Source organism: Drosophila persimilis, unplaced genomic scaffold (genome assembly GCF_003286085.1).
Source record: "Drosophila persimilis strain 14011-0111.01,24,50 unplaced genomic scaffold, DperRS2 tig00000780-arrow-arrow-pilon, whole genome shotgun sequence".
Classification (NCBI taxonomy): Eukaryota; Metazoa; Arthropoda; class Insecta; order Diptera; family Drosophilidae; genus Drosophila; species Drosophila persimilis.
The window spans coordinates 891,978-908,332 of NW_020825353.1; the positions used below are offsets into that span (position 1 = coordinate 891,978).

The 16,355-nt window shown below is 44.5% G+C and overlaps 1 protein-coding gene across 1 annotated transcript in view; it reads right to left on the reverse strand.

Moving 5' to 3' along the window:
- LOC6602372 overlaps positions 1-16,355 on the reverse strand; it is a 59,303-nt gene that overhangs the window by 19,323 nt on the left and 23,625 nt on the right. The window contains exons 5-9 of the mRNA XM_002027367.2: positions 12,205-12,309; positions 11,298-11,389; positions 10,050-10,286; positions 9,025-9,183; positions 2,856-3,034 (exon numbers count right to left, since the gene is read on the reverse strand). Coding sequence (XP_002027403.1) covers positions 2,856-3,034; positions 9,025-9,183; positions 10,050-10,286; positions 11,298-11,389; positions 12,205-12,309 — 772 coding nt within the window. The remainder of the gene's footprint in view (positions 1-2,855; positions 3,035-9,024; positions 9,184-10,049; positions 10,287-11,297; positions 11,390-12,204; positions 12,310-16,355) is intronic.

Here is a 16,355-nt window from a genome sequence, read left to right on the forward strand (position 1 = left end):
CACACACACACACACACACACACAAGCACACACACAGTCATGATTATGCACAACTTTGAAATGACCTTTGCTGCTCATAATAAATTGTCGTTGCTCGCCTTTGGATTGCTCCTCTAACATTTTCAAATATTTAAATACAAATGCATATTGAATTTCTGCGTTTTCCCATGCTTAATGATGTTGTGTGTGTGTGTGTGTGTGAGGGGTGTGGGTGCCAGAGCGACTGAGGGGGAAAAACCACAGAGAGCGAACAAATGAAAGCAAAATGAAACGATAAATATTTGGTTTTCGTTAAAACTTTAATTAAAATCATGTTGGACCCCCGCAATAATTTATTTGTATCGCGTTGCTGCTGCTGCCACTTTACCCTCTTTTTTGTGGGGGGGTGGGGGTGTACGGGGGAACGGGTGAACGGCTGCATGGGTTGGGTCTGTCGATAACAAAACAATTATACCGCTTTGTTTGCTTGAATTGTTGGTCGTCGCAACGCCACCGTTCTCCTAGTACTGGGCGCCCCTCAGCCGTGCTACTAATTGAACTCGCCGCAAAATGTTGCACACCCTCAACAGCAAAAGTATTTGGCACATTTCCCATTTTGACCGTACAGTTTGCTCGCAAAGTATTCGCACTGGTGTTTCACGCTCCACGCTGATTTATTAGCTCCAGGAGAGCTGGGATTAATTTGTTGTTGAGGTTCTCATATTGGGGAATATTTTAGAGAAATTTCCGAACGTTTTACGAACGAATTTCGTAATAATAATAAAACGAATCGAAATCAAGCGACCCCTGGTAACGCTTGTTGGCCAGCATAAATTCTTGAAATTGAGATTTTCCTTCTTAAAGACTTCCTTTTCAACCGTCTTCTCGGAGCCCATCGTCCGTCGTTCCCGGAAGACGGAAACAGATTATAACTATGATAGATATAGCAACAGACTGCCCCCAGGCCGCCGATACGATACCCATTCCAAGGCCCCCACCATCCACCGCCTAATGACAGCAGACACATCTGCTCGATTTCCCAGCCAACGCATTAGGCCAAAAACCAAAGTGAGAAAGTCATGGGGGAGGGGAATGGGGTTGAAAGCGGGTGGAGGAAAAGCATTTCACAAAAGTTAAACGGTCAAAAATTAAGCAAAAGCAAAAACAACAACAATAGCAACAACAACAACAACAACAACAGCAACACGGCGATATATAAGCCAAGTTAATGAGCACAAAAACAACACGCGGGCAAAACAGTAAAGAAAAACGTTAAGGCATAGAAAAGCTGTTATGTAAAGAAGGCCAAAACGACGACGAAGAGGAAGGGAGGGAAAAAATAAACTGGAAATGAGTTGATTTGGTGGCACCCACTCCTCCTCCTCCTCCTCCTTCGAAGCATGCCAAAATTGCCAGCTCGACCAAAAAACTAATTTCAAATGGGATTTTCCCTTCGGTTAAGATAGAAAAAACGCAGAAACGTAGAGGAGCAATAATAAATAGCCAACGGTTTTCGGTTTTGGCCAGCAAAATAAAATCCACTCAAAAGTTATTAAGTGCAAATTAATGAACATTAGCGGCTGCTATGCTGCCTTGCTGCCTTGCTGGCTTGCTGCGATGGCGCTGCCTACTTTGGGACGTCTCTCCTGCGGCTGCTGCACCAAATTGATGCAAGGCCGAGGCAGCAGGGAGGGTGGCCGGATGGCAGGACAGACTGAAATTTCATTTAATAATTTTTCAATTAAATGCAGACTGCTGACCAGCAGAGAGGGAGATTCTGGGCAGTAATGGGAAGAGAGCCAAGCCAAGCCAAGCCATGTGGAAAGCTTAGGGAGCCTGCGAAAGCCATGGGAAGAAGGCAGAGAAGGCCTCTGGATTGGGGCATACTAATTAATGAGAGTATGAGCACTTGGAGGTTGTTCCAAGACTTAATTTCCACTCAATTATGGTACGGCAACATTTATGCTAGTTATTAAATCATAGAGAACCATAAGTTTAAACCAAATTTAGCAATTTTAGCTGACTGCAACAAAGCGGGACTCAGAGTGGCCATTTATTTCGTATTTCCCTTCTGCCATAATCTGTATATGATCCACTCTCCATTAAGCTTTTTCCCTCCATTATTCCTTAAGGAAAACCATCCCATCAAAGATTATGTGCTGCCGAGGCCGAGGCAATTACTCATACTTTCATTGTGGCTCCCATCAAGTCAAGCCTAAAATGGCCATTTGGCTGTCTGAGTTGGCTGTCTTGGGTTTCGTTTCGTTTCGTTTTGGGGTATATCGTCATCGTCTGGCCTTGAATTTAATTAAAATCTCATTTAGTCCGGACGGATTAGAGCCAAAGGCTAATAGACCCGTCGCGCCAGCTCAGCAGCGAGTACTCCCGTGCTCTCGTACTCCCGAACTACTTGTGTTGCAACCATTCGCAGCGCCCCACGACCTGCGATTGTCCCGTTCTCCGGTTGCCGTATGGCAATTAGGCCCGGAGCCCGGAGCCCAGAGCCTGGAGCACGGAGAGTTCCTCTGATCAGTCAAGCAGCATTAATCAGTAAGCAATATAAATAATAATTTGAAAGAAAAAAGAAACAAGAGAAACCCAAGAAGAATGAACAACTCTCGCATTTAATGAACAGCCAACGCAGAAAACAAAAAGGAGATAAGGAGAACAGTAGAAACACGGGAAAAAATGGCGGACAACCAAAAAGGAACTGGGGAAAATGCGAATTGCAAATTGCTGACCTAGTTCACTGTAGCCATTCTGCGTGTTTCACCTGAGCCTGAGCCTGAGCCCGAGCCTGAGCCCCGCCATTAATTGACATTAATTATGGTTATTCATATTCATTTCTGGGTTTGTTTGGTTGTGTGTTCTCTTACCTGGATTCGAGGCATTTATGTGGAACTCGCAGAGGTTCTTGGTGCCCTGGGCAAAGTCGTAGGAGTCCGAGTCGGTGAAGAGTATGTCCACATCCAGTTCGAAGCCCCGATTCGGTATGCCCTGCTGCAACGGGGCCGAGAAGGGGCTCGAGTGGAAGGCGACCAGCATTTCTGCGCCACTGAAAGTCACAGACAAAACAGGAAAATTGAAATGAAAATGATTTGCATTTGTATTTACAGTATTATATTAAATTGGCAGAATATCTTGGCAGATAAAAGAATTAGAGGGGTAATTTAATATATTTTCCATTGAATTTTCGAATTTACACATATTTATTTGGAATGAACTCCTAACATGGAACTCTTAAAATGCAATAATATTCTATTTCTTTGAATTATCAAACGAGTAAGTTACACTTCTTCATCACCGTCTGCTGTGTGCGTCTGCTGGGAAATCTAAAAGCTGCCGTTTCTTTGAAGGAAATTAATTGAGATTTTAAGGAAATTGATATTCCCATCAGTAAAATCTTAAAGTGCAATAATCTTCATAGTTGAATTTAATTAAATATAGCATTACGTGCCCGTTTTCTACTGCTAAGAATCTCAGAAGTTTTCTCCACATTGCTCATACGCCCCATCTGACAGCTGCTGCTGTATCGAGTGCTGCGCTCTTCTGGCCATAACCAGGCCACTGGCACTCCAATTAGAGGCGTGAAAAAAGTTGTGCTCACATAAATTTAATTTGCACAATTCGGCAAACAAGAAAGTCGTAAAGTTTTTGGCCACGAAAGAGGCAACAAACCAACAACCAACAACCAACAACCAAACAACCAACGTTTGGTGGGCGTCTTGCCAAATCCCTGACTGCCACGCCCAAAAGTATGACGCAGCGCACTCTGCGCTTTGGTTTTGCTTTGTTTCGGGCTATTTAAAGTGTCCGCTGGCCCGCTCCGCTCTTCTGTCCGCTCTCTTGTCGCCGCCGTCTGGTTGTTTGCATTTTTGCTGCCAAATTAACTTTTTTCGCCATTGTCTTGCCTGCTGCCTGGCAAATGGGGAGTAAGTCCGACAAAGTTTTAGGCAAATTTTTTGGCATAACAAAGTAACAGTCGAGTCGGGCCAAAAATGTAGCCGTTTGTCTTTTCGTATGTTTTTTTTTGGCCAAAATTATGAAATGGTAGTCGCCTGTGGTGGGTGTGTTGCAGCAAATCTGTTTCAGTCACCTCTATGAAACAGAACGGGTTCAGTTCCGTCTGTCTGTGGCAGTAGACGGCGCGACGCCACCAGATTTTATGCTCTCCAAGCAATGGCAATGACATCGAGAGTGTTCATAAAACTTTCGAGCAATTGGCTCTTTCTTGAGAAGTACAACTAAATGCACAACTATTGAAGAATATCTTCAATCATTTTCAGAGGCGGAGAGGGAGGGGTTGTTTTTATCAAGTACTCCCTCATTCACTTCCTGTTTAACATGCCTCGTTCGTATCCATATAAATTATGCTCAAAGTTTTCAATTTAAACATCAAATTGAATTTTTATTACTCAACCATGAGGTGCACACGGAGCGTATGCGTAATATGGCCTGACATGAAATAAAACAGAAACTGAGACACACGACCTGGCAGGGGGCTCACGCACCCGCCTAAGCCAGGACCTGAGAAGCACTTAAAAGGAAACTCCCACGCAGACGATGTCAAGAGCCATCAAACATGGCCAACAAAATGGCTTTTTAATACGTGTAAGTGTGGCCGAGTGGGAGCTCCTTATTATTTAAGGAAAACGTGCTTCGTGTGGATGGGGCGGATGGGGCATACAACAGCTGCAACAACGTTTTTGTCAGTGCCAAGTGCAATAAACTGCAAATGAAAAGTGAATTAATTTTTAATAAAGCGACACAAATGCTTGTGTCCTGGGTCCCCAGCTCCTGCCGTTTATCCTGGGGGATGTCCTGCTTACTTGGGGCATGTCCTGTTTTGGGGAATGTCCTGTTTCACAGCATGTGTGTGGGTGTGCGTATATAGGGGCCAGGGCAGCGTTTGTGTGCTTTTGCGTGGCATTTGGTTACTTTATGGCCTGCGGCATACTTGTGGGTGTCGTGAAATCAACACGAACCCATAGCCATGTCTATGCCCATGCCCATGCCCATGCCCATGCCCATGCCCATGCCCATGCCCATGCCCATGCCCATGCCCATGCCCATGCCCATGCCCATGCCCATGCCCATGCCCATGCCCATGCCCATGCCCATGCCCATGCCCATTCCCATGCCCATGCCCATGCCCATAGCCTCCACCGTAAGCCCGTACTCCATTTGCCCTGCCTTTAGTTGCTCTCATGGTTCGCCTTTGTCGGTTATCAATACACGAAAACCCCTCCCTGTCGTTCCTGTCAGGGTGTCCAGACCGCAAATGGCAGCACAGCACCGTCGCCACTCAAAATTCTCTCCAGCATTGCGGTCAACGCGAGTCTGGGTATTCACAGGCAGGTGTCCGCTAGTGTTTGGAGAGCCTTAGAGTACACGGGAATTTCAAGTGATTAAAGGACACAGCCCTTAGTGAATTATACGCAATTTCGGATGCGTTTCCGCGATTTCGAGCGAAACCCAAAGAGCACACGGAGCTCATTAGGCAGTTGATTGAACCAGCTCGAAATGGAGCCGGAATGTTTGTGCAAGTCGCACTGAAACACAAAATTTAGTTGGTGGCATTACGAAAGGGGGCTAAGCGTATTACGAAAGAGTATAGCGGTCGTGTTCTCTACTTTGCGGAATCGTTATTTATGTAAGCAGCCACTGATTTTTGCAGCTATCTATTCCTGAATGGCCCTGAAACTTTAAACGCCTGCAGGGTAAACCATCAACTACCTTAAATTATTATTAACCATGGGCAAACATCCTTGACACCAAACTCCACCCACGCGCTTCCCCCCGGCAGCCTAATCCGCAAAGTGCATACTCAGAACGGAAAAAAGCAGGCAGCAGAGGAAGCTGAAAATTTGTGCCATAAAAAATTAATATGCAATTTAAAAAGTTATCGCTTTGAGTTTTTCTTTTACTGCTAACAAAAATTAACATTTACTTAGAGGAAAAGCAACAGCTGCTGCAAGTTTTCCACCAGCTTTTCCACCCACCAAGGCTACCAAAAAAAAAAAAAAACACAAAAAGCACAAAAAAAAGGAAACGAACGAAGAGGCGCTCCAATAAAATACCAACGTCTCGTGGCACCTTTAGCTTGTTGCAATTTTAAGTTGCTCTGCAAAATTAATAATTTTCATGTGGCTTTTCCTCACCCTGTCTCTCTCACTCTGACTCTCTCTCTCCCTCTCCCTCTGTCTTTCGTTCTCTGTAAGTGTCTCCTCGCCTTCTCTCCTGTATGCATATGCGATTTTCGTACAAAGTCGGAGTGAGTCCCGTGTCTGAGAGGTGAGAAGTAGAGGTGGAAATGTTTGAGGAGCTGGAAGCGACCCTCTCCCACTCCTCTGTGTATGCATTTATAATTCGTATGCTCATGTCGCGTATGACGTGACAGAGGAGGGCTGGCAGGAGCTAAAGGTGCTGCAGCTGGAAAGATGTTGCATGAGCTACGAGGCTGGCTTCTTAATGCCGTTTCTCTCGGCCACCCACCCACTTTTCCATCAAGCTTTCGGAGCGGAGCATCTTTCGTCGTTCGTTTTTCGTCTTTCGACTTTTTCGTTTTTCTCCATCTTGTGCATATTACGCTCTATGCATATTTGATGCGCTCCACCGTCCCTCTGCCCCCTCTGCCCCCTCGCACCTGTGCAGAAGCAGCGTGAGCATGATTATGGGATTTTCCCAAGGATACGGAAAGGATGTCAATAAATGCGAGAGTGCAACTCATTAAGAGATTAAGGGCCACAAGGCAAAGCGATCATCGTCAGCCCCATAACCATTATGGTGATCATCAAGATGGATCCCCTGGAAATATTACATATTTGCACAGCTGCCCGGGCAGACAGCTGTAGAGACACTGTGGAGGATAGAACGCAGGAAGCCCGAAAAAAAAATCAAAGTTTATGTGCAGGTCTCAAGAGGCTCTCTGCAAAAGAGCAAACTTTTGCCCCTGGCCGAAAGACAACAAAAACAAATTCTCAAGTGCTAGATAAATGGCCAAGCGGGCGGTGGGTTGTTGGGGGGGTGGGGTAGAGGTCGTCCTGTGGCAGAGGCAGAGGCGAAGGCCACTTGAATGTCATGTAAAGGCGTGGGCGTGGCTGAGAGCTGCATTCGAGCATTCTGTGGGATGTCCTAAAAGTGTTTTTAAGTGCTTCGAGAGGCAGACCTGCAAGAATTTATGGCAATCGAAACGAAAATTAACTAGTTCCGCTTCCGGTTGACGTATGTATACATATGAATGTTACTGTACTGACTAGTTCTTTATGATAGGCTATAAAATGGAGTTAAATTTTTATTGCCATTGTAAATTATATTCGTACAAAAAGTATCATTTTCCATGATAATAAAACGATTTAATCACAATTCCAAGGAAGGAAGCACAGTTCTAAAGAAAGTTCTAGCTTTAAATATACTTTTTGTATAAAGTGCTTTCAATTAGTAAATTATTTGAGCCAATTCAGCCGAATGGAAACCATACTTGTATAAACTTTGGCAATTCAGCAATCACCTCAGACAATTCGCACACTAATGAGTCAGTGTACTACCAGTGTATACATAGTTGGAGCAACTAAAACTACACCGATTAGCTGCGTTTCAATTACTTAAAGCCACCTCTCCAAACCGCCGAGCCTCAGAGCCGCAGAGCCGCAGAGCCGCAGTACCACTGTTCCAGTGTGTGTGTGTTTGGGAGTTGGGAAAACTTGCGAATTGCTTGTGAGAGTCGCTTGTCTTTAAGGATTTATGGTTGACGATCTCTATGTGTACGAACGTGCGAGTAAATGCTGGCGAAACTTGGCAACTAATGAGCAAAATTTTGCCATTGCATAAATCATATGCATCAAAATGTTTTCAATAGAAATGGCAGCAGAACAGAACCAAAGTTCCAACCAAACGGCAACATAAATCTATTTATTTCAATGTGTGTGTGTGTTTGTGTGTGTGTGTGTGTGTGTGTGAGTGTATCTTGAATCTGGTATCTCGTATCTGTTTTTCACTTTTCGTCTCTATGTCTCTCAGTCTGTCTGTCTGTTCGTCCGATGGTTTGTCTGTCTGTCTGTCTGTCTGGCACTGTCTGCAGAGCCAACCCAATTTCCGGTTTTTGCTTAAGCATTGCAATGCATTGCGCACAATTGTAAGGCCCACACACACACACATAGATTAAAGCTGTGCCTATGTGTGTGTTAGTGTGTCTTTGTATCTATGTGTAACTGAATTGGAACACATGCGCCCCAGGCCAAAACTGCAGTGCAGTGCACTACTCGACTGCGGTCTTCACACTGGGACTGGAACTGGAACTGGGAATGGAAGTAGGAATGGGACTGGGAATGGGAATGGGACTGGGGCTCTTTCACTCACTTACACCAGTGATGCGGAAAAAGGCTCTCAATCACTGTGATTGAGAAATCACTCTGGCTGGGGGATATGCTCGAACTCATAGATCAGGCCTCCAGTGACTTTGATTGGTCTTCAAAGCTTGCCAGTTATTTGGCAGTTCGGGGCTATACATTTGTAGGAGAAGAGTCCAGCCAACCATTCACGATACGATGCTCGTAATTTTGGCATCTTCGAAGTTTATTTGGCAGGGAATCTCAAGGGCTTCTATCATAAGATACGGTGTCGGATCACAGTATTTCAATATTTCTTCGCGGCCGAGCATCACGTTTTTTTGTACAGGGACATTCACAGGAATCACAGCACCTACCAAGTAGCTGTTTTCTCATCACTGTGGGACACACACACACACAGCCATACACAGACATGAACACACACACACACACACACATGCTCATTAAAAATGTCTGTCTATCTTTTCTTGTAAATGTATTATGAGCTTTGCTGTGCTCATATTTAACTTTTTCATAAAAGGGAGAAATGGCGTTAAATAAATGTCCTCTGTCTGTCTCACTCTTTCTTCTTCTTCATCCCTCTCGCTCTCTTTTGCGTTTTCTTTCTCTTTTTCTTTCTCTAGGGTTCTCATGGCACAAAAGTAACCCATGCAATGGGGTAAAAAACTTTTGAAAAGGCGCCTTTCTTGGGACTTACCGTGACACGACGCGTGGCAACCAATCGCCGCCGCAGTATTTGGCCAGCACGGGATCGTTGGTGGAGCTGCCGTCATAGAAGATGAGATGATCACGTTCGCCCGTGCAGTCCGACCAGGCGCGTATGGAGCGTGAGGTCTTATTGAAGCTGGCAATTGACCTGTGTACGAGAGAGGACAGAGTGGAAAGGTTAACCATACGAAACAGAAAAGAAACAATCGCAAATGGGTAAGCAATCAATTCGCAAATTCAATGAAAACAATTCCATTGCACCGAAATCGAAAAGGATTGTATATAGATATATTCGCATACATATATGACTTAATGGCCTGTCAGAGCTTATAAATATGGGAAGGGGCGTGGGAGCCGGCTCTCCTTTCATAAATTGGAATGTGAAATAAATGGAAGCTAATATCAAAAAAAAATTCACCTAATCCCATCAATCCAATAAAAAACTTCACATGTTTCCTTTTAATACGTTTTTGCATACAAATTACATTGAATGTTTAGTCAGACAGTCAGTCAGACAGTCAGTCATTCAGTTAGTCAGAGATCCCTCTCTATATGTGCATACGGAATGCATTCTGCCTTCTGTGTCTGTGTGTGTGTGTGTGTGTGTTTTGCTGCATTTAATTGGAATATACAAAACTTTTCGCACAGAATGCTTAACATTCTCGGACATGAAACAGTTTCATTTTGCAGTTGTCGTGCAGTTAACAAACTGCAAACTCGAACTTCGCTTAGCAATTTGCCAAATTGAAATTTGTCATACAAATGCAGATGTAGATGCAGATGCAGATGCAACCCACAGATCCCCATATCCCCATATCCCAATATCCCAGACACACACACATCCATTGAAAGGGAGGGGATGCGGAGACAGGTACGGGACTGGACGGGACAGAATGGTAATGCTTATTTAATGCTCTCCAATGCAGGTGGCATAGAATTTTCGGTAGTCATGCCCCATACCTATACCCATCATCCCGTCATATGCCCCGTCCTGCAATCCTGCCTTCTACTTACCGCTTCACTAAGGCCTTGTGCTGATTCTCCTGGCTAACGGCAATCATGGCATGTTTGCTGGTGGGAACTTCTTTCTGTCGTATGGTCCAGTAGCAGGTAACATTCCTCGGATACATACCAGGATAATTTGGACTTTGCAGGCGACACTTGTTACGATAGCATTCATCGAATTGCCTCGTACAATAGGTGCCAGGTGTGACACGGCCCAGTTCGAGCGGCTTATCGGGCAGACCGTATCTAGAAGAGAGGGAGAGAGAGAGAAAAAGAGAGGGGCCCGGCCAAAAGGGTCAGTAAGTGCTGTACGAATAGAATTTTCATTTAGTTACGGTTTCTGTTCGCTGTGTACGTGGCAGTACATTCTGAATGGTATTTAAGTCTGGGGCCAGGGCCAGTGGCACAACACAAAGAGCGGGAAAATTTGCATAAAATGTGCTACCGGCAGGCAGCACAGACCTGGGGTCCACCCTCCTCTACCCATTGTTTAGTTTGCTAATGGTGTGCACAGGATTCGGACTCTGGACTCCGGACAGCGGACAGCGCACCACCACGATCGGACAGTTCGGCGATTCTATTCGGTATTTTGCTCGGTCTCTCTCTTTCCAATGAAAATTGTGTGGAGCTCATTCAAGCGTAAAATACATTTCAATTTCTATTTATTGTAGTACCTCTCATTCACTCGCTTTCTTGCTGAACAAAAAACGCGACACATTCAAAAGGAAGGTACTATAGAGAGAGAGGGATACAAATTTGACACATGCCTAGGCACAGGGCACAGGGCACGGGGCACAAATGGATTGCCCTACAACAAGTACAACAAGTACAACAAGGACAACAAGTACGCGTACATGTTAGGTGAGGTGAGGATGAAAATCTATTGAACCGAGTCAGTACAAAGCTCATGTTTTATGCAGGCACAGAGGGCCGCGCCTTCACCTTCCGCCCATCCCCTGGGCGACGACCAAATGGCATTGTTCTCTCAGATCGAAGGATTTCTAAGCAGTTCTAAGCAGCCTTAGAGGTGAACTAGAAATAGAAATAACAGCAAATGGGAGATGAGAGAAGCCAAAGGCACTCTGGTGGCATTGCAATTGCGAGGTGGGACCGAAGAGTGCCTCCCAGCAGGTGGAATATCTATTGAAAACTGTTCAAGTGTCCCTCTCCCGAAATGCTGCTCTAAACCCTCTGGCAGTTTGTCAGTTCATCGCGGAGCTGGGAGTTTGGGGCAATGGGGCTGGAAGGGGAACTTACCTTACAACTGCATCCGACTGGCTGATAAATTTATATCTTATGCTGAACTCAAAAGGCTTCTCATCTCGTATATTGCGTGGCGGATGAAATACCTAAAAAGAAGGATGGAAAAAACGAGGAAATAGTAAGAACTGAATGCGATTTGAAAATTTATTGAGATTGAGATCCCCGAAAAGTGCAATCTGAGTGGAAATACGCAATATTCTTTGTCGTCGAAGTGCTGGAAGTTTCGCTGCTGCTTAATGCGCGAAAGAATTGCCATCTCCACGCGCAATTTTCCTTTAATTATGCAATCTGCCATTCTTGCAGTTCCACTTTTCCACATTTCCATGTCAACGGCTCATCAACACGTTGCAGAAAAGTGTCTGGAGGAAGCAGAGACAGAGGCAGAGACCAAACCAACCCAGTTCTCTCTGTCGCAAAGAATCCATTTTTATTAATTTTCATAATTTATGCGTGGCAACTCGACGGCAACTGAAACAAGAATCTCGTCCTGATATGCCCATGGACATGTCCTTTATACTTATATTCCCTTGTCCATTTGCCAACTTTTATGGCCGTGCGTTTATTTAAAAATTAATCAAAAAGTGGCAATGGCAGCCGCGCTGCCGTCGACTGTTGCCTGCCTCAAGTCAACATTACGCATACGCCGTGTGTGCGTGCTGCAAAAGTTGTTCAATTTTAAATTGGAAAAAAAAATGAAAAAATTGCCAGAAAGGACACGTAAGCTCTTGGTTGAAGAGAAGGCCCTACTCTGGCTGAAGAAATTCAAGATGAAGGGGTTCTTGAAGGGAGTGCTGGGAGATCTGTTAATCTTCTTTACACGTTTCTATGGATACATTTTTATTAAAGATAGTATGATTCTCATGGACTCTCGGCAATGCATTACTGGAGGACTTTTACTCACCTTCACAGATGCCGTTACCGTTGATGTTTCGCTGAAATACAATTGCGGTCCTGTGGCCTTGCCGCACCACGAGCCCCCGGTGAACGGGCGTCCCAATTCGCTGAGCTGCCGAGTAAATAAATAAAAATTTAATTAATTAAAAATCAAGTTTGTTTCACCGCGTTGCTGGTGACACAGCACAGCAACGACGCAAACAGGAAGGTTAAAAGCAATTTGCACGGCTCCGCAAAATGTTGCTCTGACGCAACATTTAAAGCCCACTCCAGTCTCCTCCCAGGGCCGTGTAACATTACGCGGAAATTGGGTTAAGTTATAGTTGGATATGCCATGTGCCCTGTGCCCCGTGCCCCGTGCCCCGTGCCTTGTGTCCTGTGCCTTTATTGATTTTATTGGCATGAGTGAAAAGCGCATACAAAATTAATAAACACACGGAACGGCGTAATAGCGAAACAGCGTAACAGCGGGATGCCCCTGCCGACCATCTGGCAGGGACTAATGGATTACGAATATGGCTGGAGTGTTGTGTAATTTTTTGCGCTCTCAATGTTTGATTGTTTTCCTTTCCTCGAATGCAGTTGGCACCGGCAACGGTATAAAGAACTGGAACTATGTGCGCCATATATTTCTGGGCCATCTCTGCCATTTTTTGTATGCGAAAAACTGTTGGCAATTGTCGAAGGTGTGCGACCAGCAGCCAGCTGCAACAACACTGCCCAGTGAATAGCAGAGGACACCAGCTCCAACTCCAGCCAGTCCTGGCTGAACACCAAACCAAGCCCATAAATGTATTTACATTGCGACCAAAAAAAAGGGCGCCTAAAGCCAGGCAAACGGTAGAGCGGATAAATTATTAATGCTCCGAGTGGAGGCGGCCCACAAAAAGAGCAGCCGAGCAGCCGAGCAGTTGGAAGGGAATCAAAAGTGATGGAGTATGGCAGTGCCCTGGAATCTGACAGAATCTCAATCATTCTTTCAGATGCATTCATGGAGTCATCCTGTGATTCATTTGGCACACAGATCTCCTTGAGGAGTCATTATATATTCTCTCAATCATTCGTTCAGCAAAGTAATACATTCTATATTCATTCAAGGATTCATTTAATGAGCACCAAACCAAATCCGTGCTACAGCATACCCCTCAGAGGAAAATCTTCTACCCTTTTATCGGAGGAGGTACAAACGATTCGTTCCGCCCATGGGGCCACTGACATTTATTGAGCCTCGCATAGGCAGCATTAATATGGCTAATACCAGCATGGCATGGCAAGGACCAGTACTAGTGCGAGGGGTGGACAATTTTTTTTCTCCGATTTTCCTCTGTTTCTCTTTTTCTCTTTGCCTGTGGCCTAGGTCGGTGGCCAGCCAGCAGACAGCATCGAGCAATGATGGGCGGCGGCGGCAGTGTCGAGAATGGGAATGGCAGCTCATTTACACTGAGGTTCCAATTGATTAAGTTTTTAGTTAATGGGTTATTTGAACTGAACCATGGTCCGACCGTGATGTCCTGTGCAGTGCCTATGTCGTCCGTGTCTATAGCGCTGGCCCCGAGACCCTTATGCAGGACATGTCCTGCGGCCGGCCCCGGACTCAAACAACAATTTTTGCTGTAATTGCAAAGTCGCCAATCGACGTCTGGCCAATATTTGTAGCTGGTTAGAGTTGCAGTTGCAGAGAGAAAGCGAGACAGAGAGAGAGAGAGAGAGAAAGAGATAGATAGATAGAGATAGATAGAGAGTCCGGGCCATGACTGTCATATTGAATGACCAGAGCCAGTCGTCCCTTGGCCATCCCTTTCCATCTTTCTGTAGGATAAATGGTTGCAGGATAATGGGGGGATAGGGCGGGGCTTTGGGGCTGCTGTGGCAGGACCACAAGCAGGCTCGGCTGCCTGGCATAATGGTAATTTTCTGATTTCGATTTTGTGTAAATTCATTGCAAACTCTGGCCGAGTTCGAGTGAGTCCGGTGTCCGTTGTCCGTTGTCCGGGGTCCGAGGTCCTGCTCCTAGTCGTCTGCCTCTCCCAATCCTTGGTCCTCTTCATCATCGTCATCATGTCCATTGTGTGCATTGGAGCGTTATTAGCATCGACTTCATAACGAATTATTGGACTTTCGTCTTTATCTGTGTGTGTATGTATGTATGTGTGTGTGTGTATGCGGGGGTCCCCTCTCTTTTACCATTTTCCATCTATCTCTGGGTATTTTCCCTATCTTCTCTGCCTTTTTTGCTTTTTCTGCCTCGTTTTGTGTTGGTTTTAAATTGATTGAATTATTATTGTAGCCATGCAGCTATTTTTCGGCCTGCTTGCCGCCTTTGGGGTTAAATCTTAAAGCAATTTTCCTTGATTAGGGCCAAGGCTAATAATGGTCCGACTTTTTGCCCAAACATTTGCTCACATGTCAGTCGGAATAGTCACATTTGTCTGGCCAGGGGTCTTACACAAAGGTAATTGAAAGTTCAGCTTGTTTGTTTATTGTTTCTTGGTTGCACTTAAAAGTCGAAAGAGTTTTGCCCTGCTTAAGCAGGCGTATTTTATGTAGGCTAAAATGTGACAAGGAGTGGAATAATTTAAGAGATTGGTGTACACTGAATATACGATATTGCAGAAAATTATACTTTAATTATATATTTCGTTTTTATATAAAAAAAGTATTGAAATTAAATAGAATTCACATTCAATTCAATTTCATTTAAATATACAACACTTAACAAAAATATTATTCAGAAAATACCTAATTTAAATATGATATATATTTAAATCAAATATTAATGACAAGAATTACGATTTTTTGCAATTTGCGCTCTTGTCATATTATTTTGTTTAAGTCTAAGCGAGAATATTAATATTTTAATTGCAAAATTTAAAGAAAAGAACAAGATATGCCTCGCTTTGTGCTGTTAAGCTGAGTTGTGCACTTCCAGCAGCATTGTGTCGAAAGCATTAAGTATTGAGTGCAACTCAATGTTAATTCTGATCCATTTCGGCCACGCCCTGCGTTGCATTGTTCGGGGCTCAGAGCAGAAACATACACGCGCACACGCACACGCACACACACACACACAGACACATACACGCAGTGAGCGATAAAAGTTTTATCGGCATTGCGCTGATGTGTCCTGGCATCCGCTGGATCCTCTTCTCGCTTCATAATCTGCCAACAATGGACAAAAGCTGCCGCTTGTCACAGAAAGGGAAGCCATTCCCTGCTCAGACCCTTCTGTGATAGTACGAGTGTATGTATTTCCACTTAATTGTGAAACAATTTAAGCGCATTATCTGCAGGTCCCACTGTCCCAGTGTCCCACTGTCGTCCACAATAGATTTATTGGAGTTTAAAGCATTTGGCATATTACAAATAAATTATGAAACCATGGGAGGCTTTTAATTTGCAATACAAATGCCGTTCCGATCCACATAAATCGCTAGAAATGAATAAATAAATAAAAAAAGTATTCTAACCTTTGGAGACATTTTCCTTGACAAAAATCGTAAATTTTCCCACAAAAGTTGAACGGAGAAGACCTCGAGTTGAGTTATGAGCTTATCCAAGGCAAACTTCTGGATGTACATACTTGGCTGCACATGTATATCGTCTGTGTATATATATGTATATCCCAATAAAAACTATCGACAAACTTGAGCATGTCCAAGCTGCTTCCAGTCCTTGGGCTGTTGTTGTCTCATGGCCAGGACGAGGATGGCTCTCTGCAGGAGGAGGAATTGTGGAGGAGGAGCAGGTCTAAGCGAGTGTTATGATTGTCAAATATTGAGTCATTTGCTCAAGCTGCTCTCGCAAGGACACACAGCAAGAAGAGCTGCTGCTGCCCAAATCCCCCCTCCTTGGGGGCTGTTGTTGATTTAGGCTAATACGTTTATGCATAAACTTTATTATTTATGATTAGCAATATTAGCAAATAAAGAAGGGGCGGCCAGGGAGAGTTTTAAATCGATGTCAACGGGGGGGTTTGGGTCATCTAATACCCTGCAAAGCGAACACCACATGTACTTATTTACTGTGAGCAGCGCACAGCGACGCCTGGCCTAAAGATTGTTTGCTAAATTATTAAAAATAATTCAGAAAAGGTCAAGATAAGGACAGCAGCAGCGGCAGCACAGTCCCTGTATCCCTTTTTGGCCTGCTACAAAATGC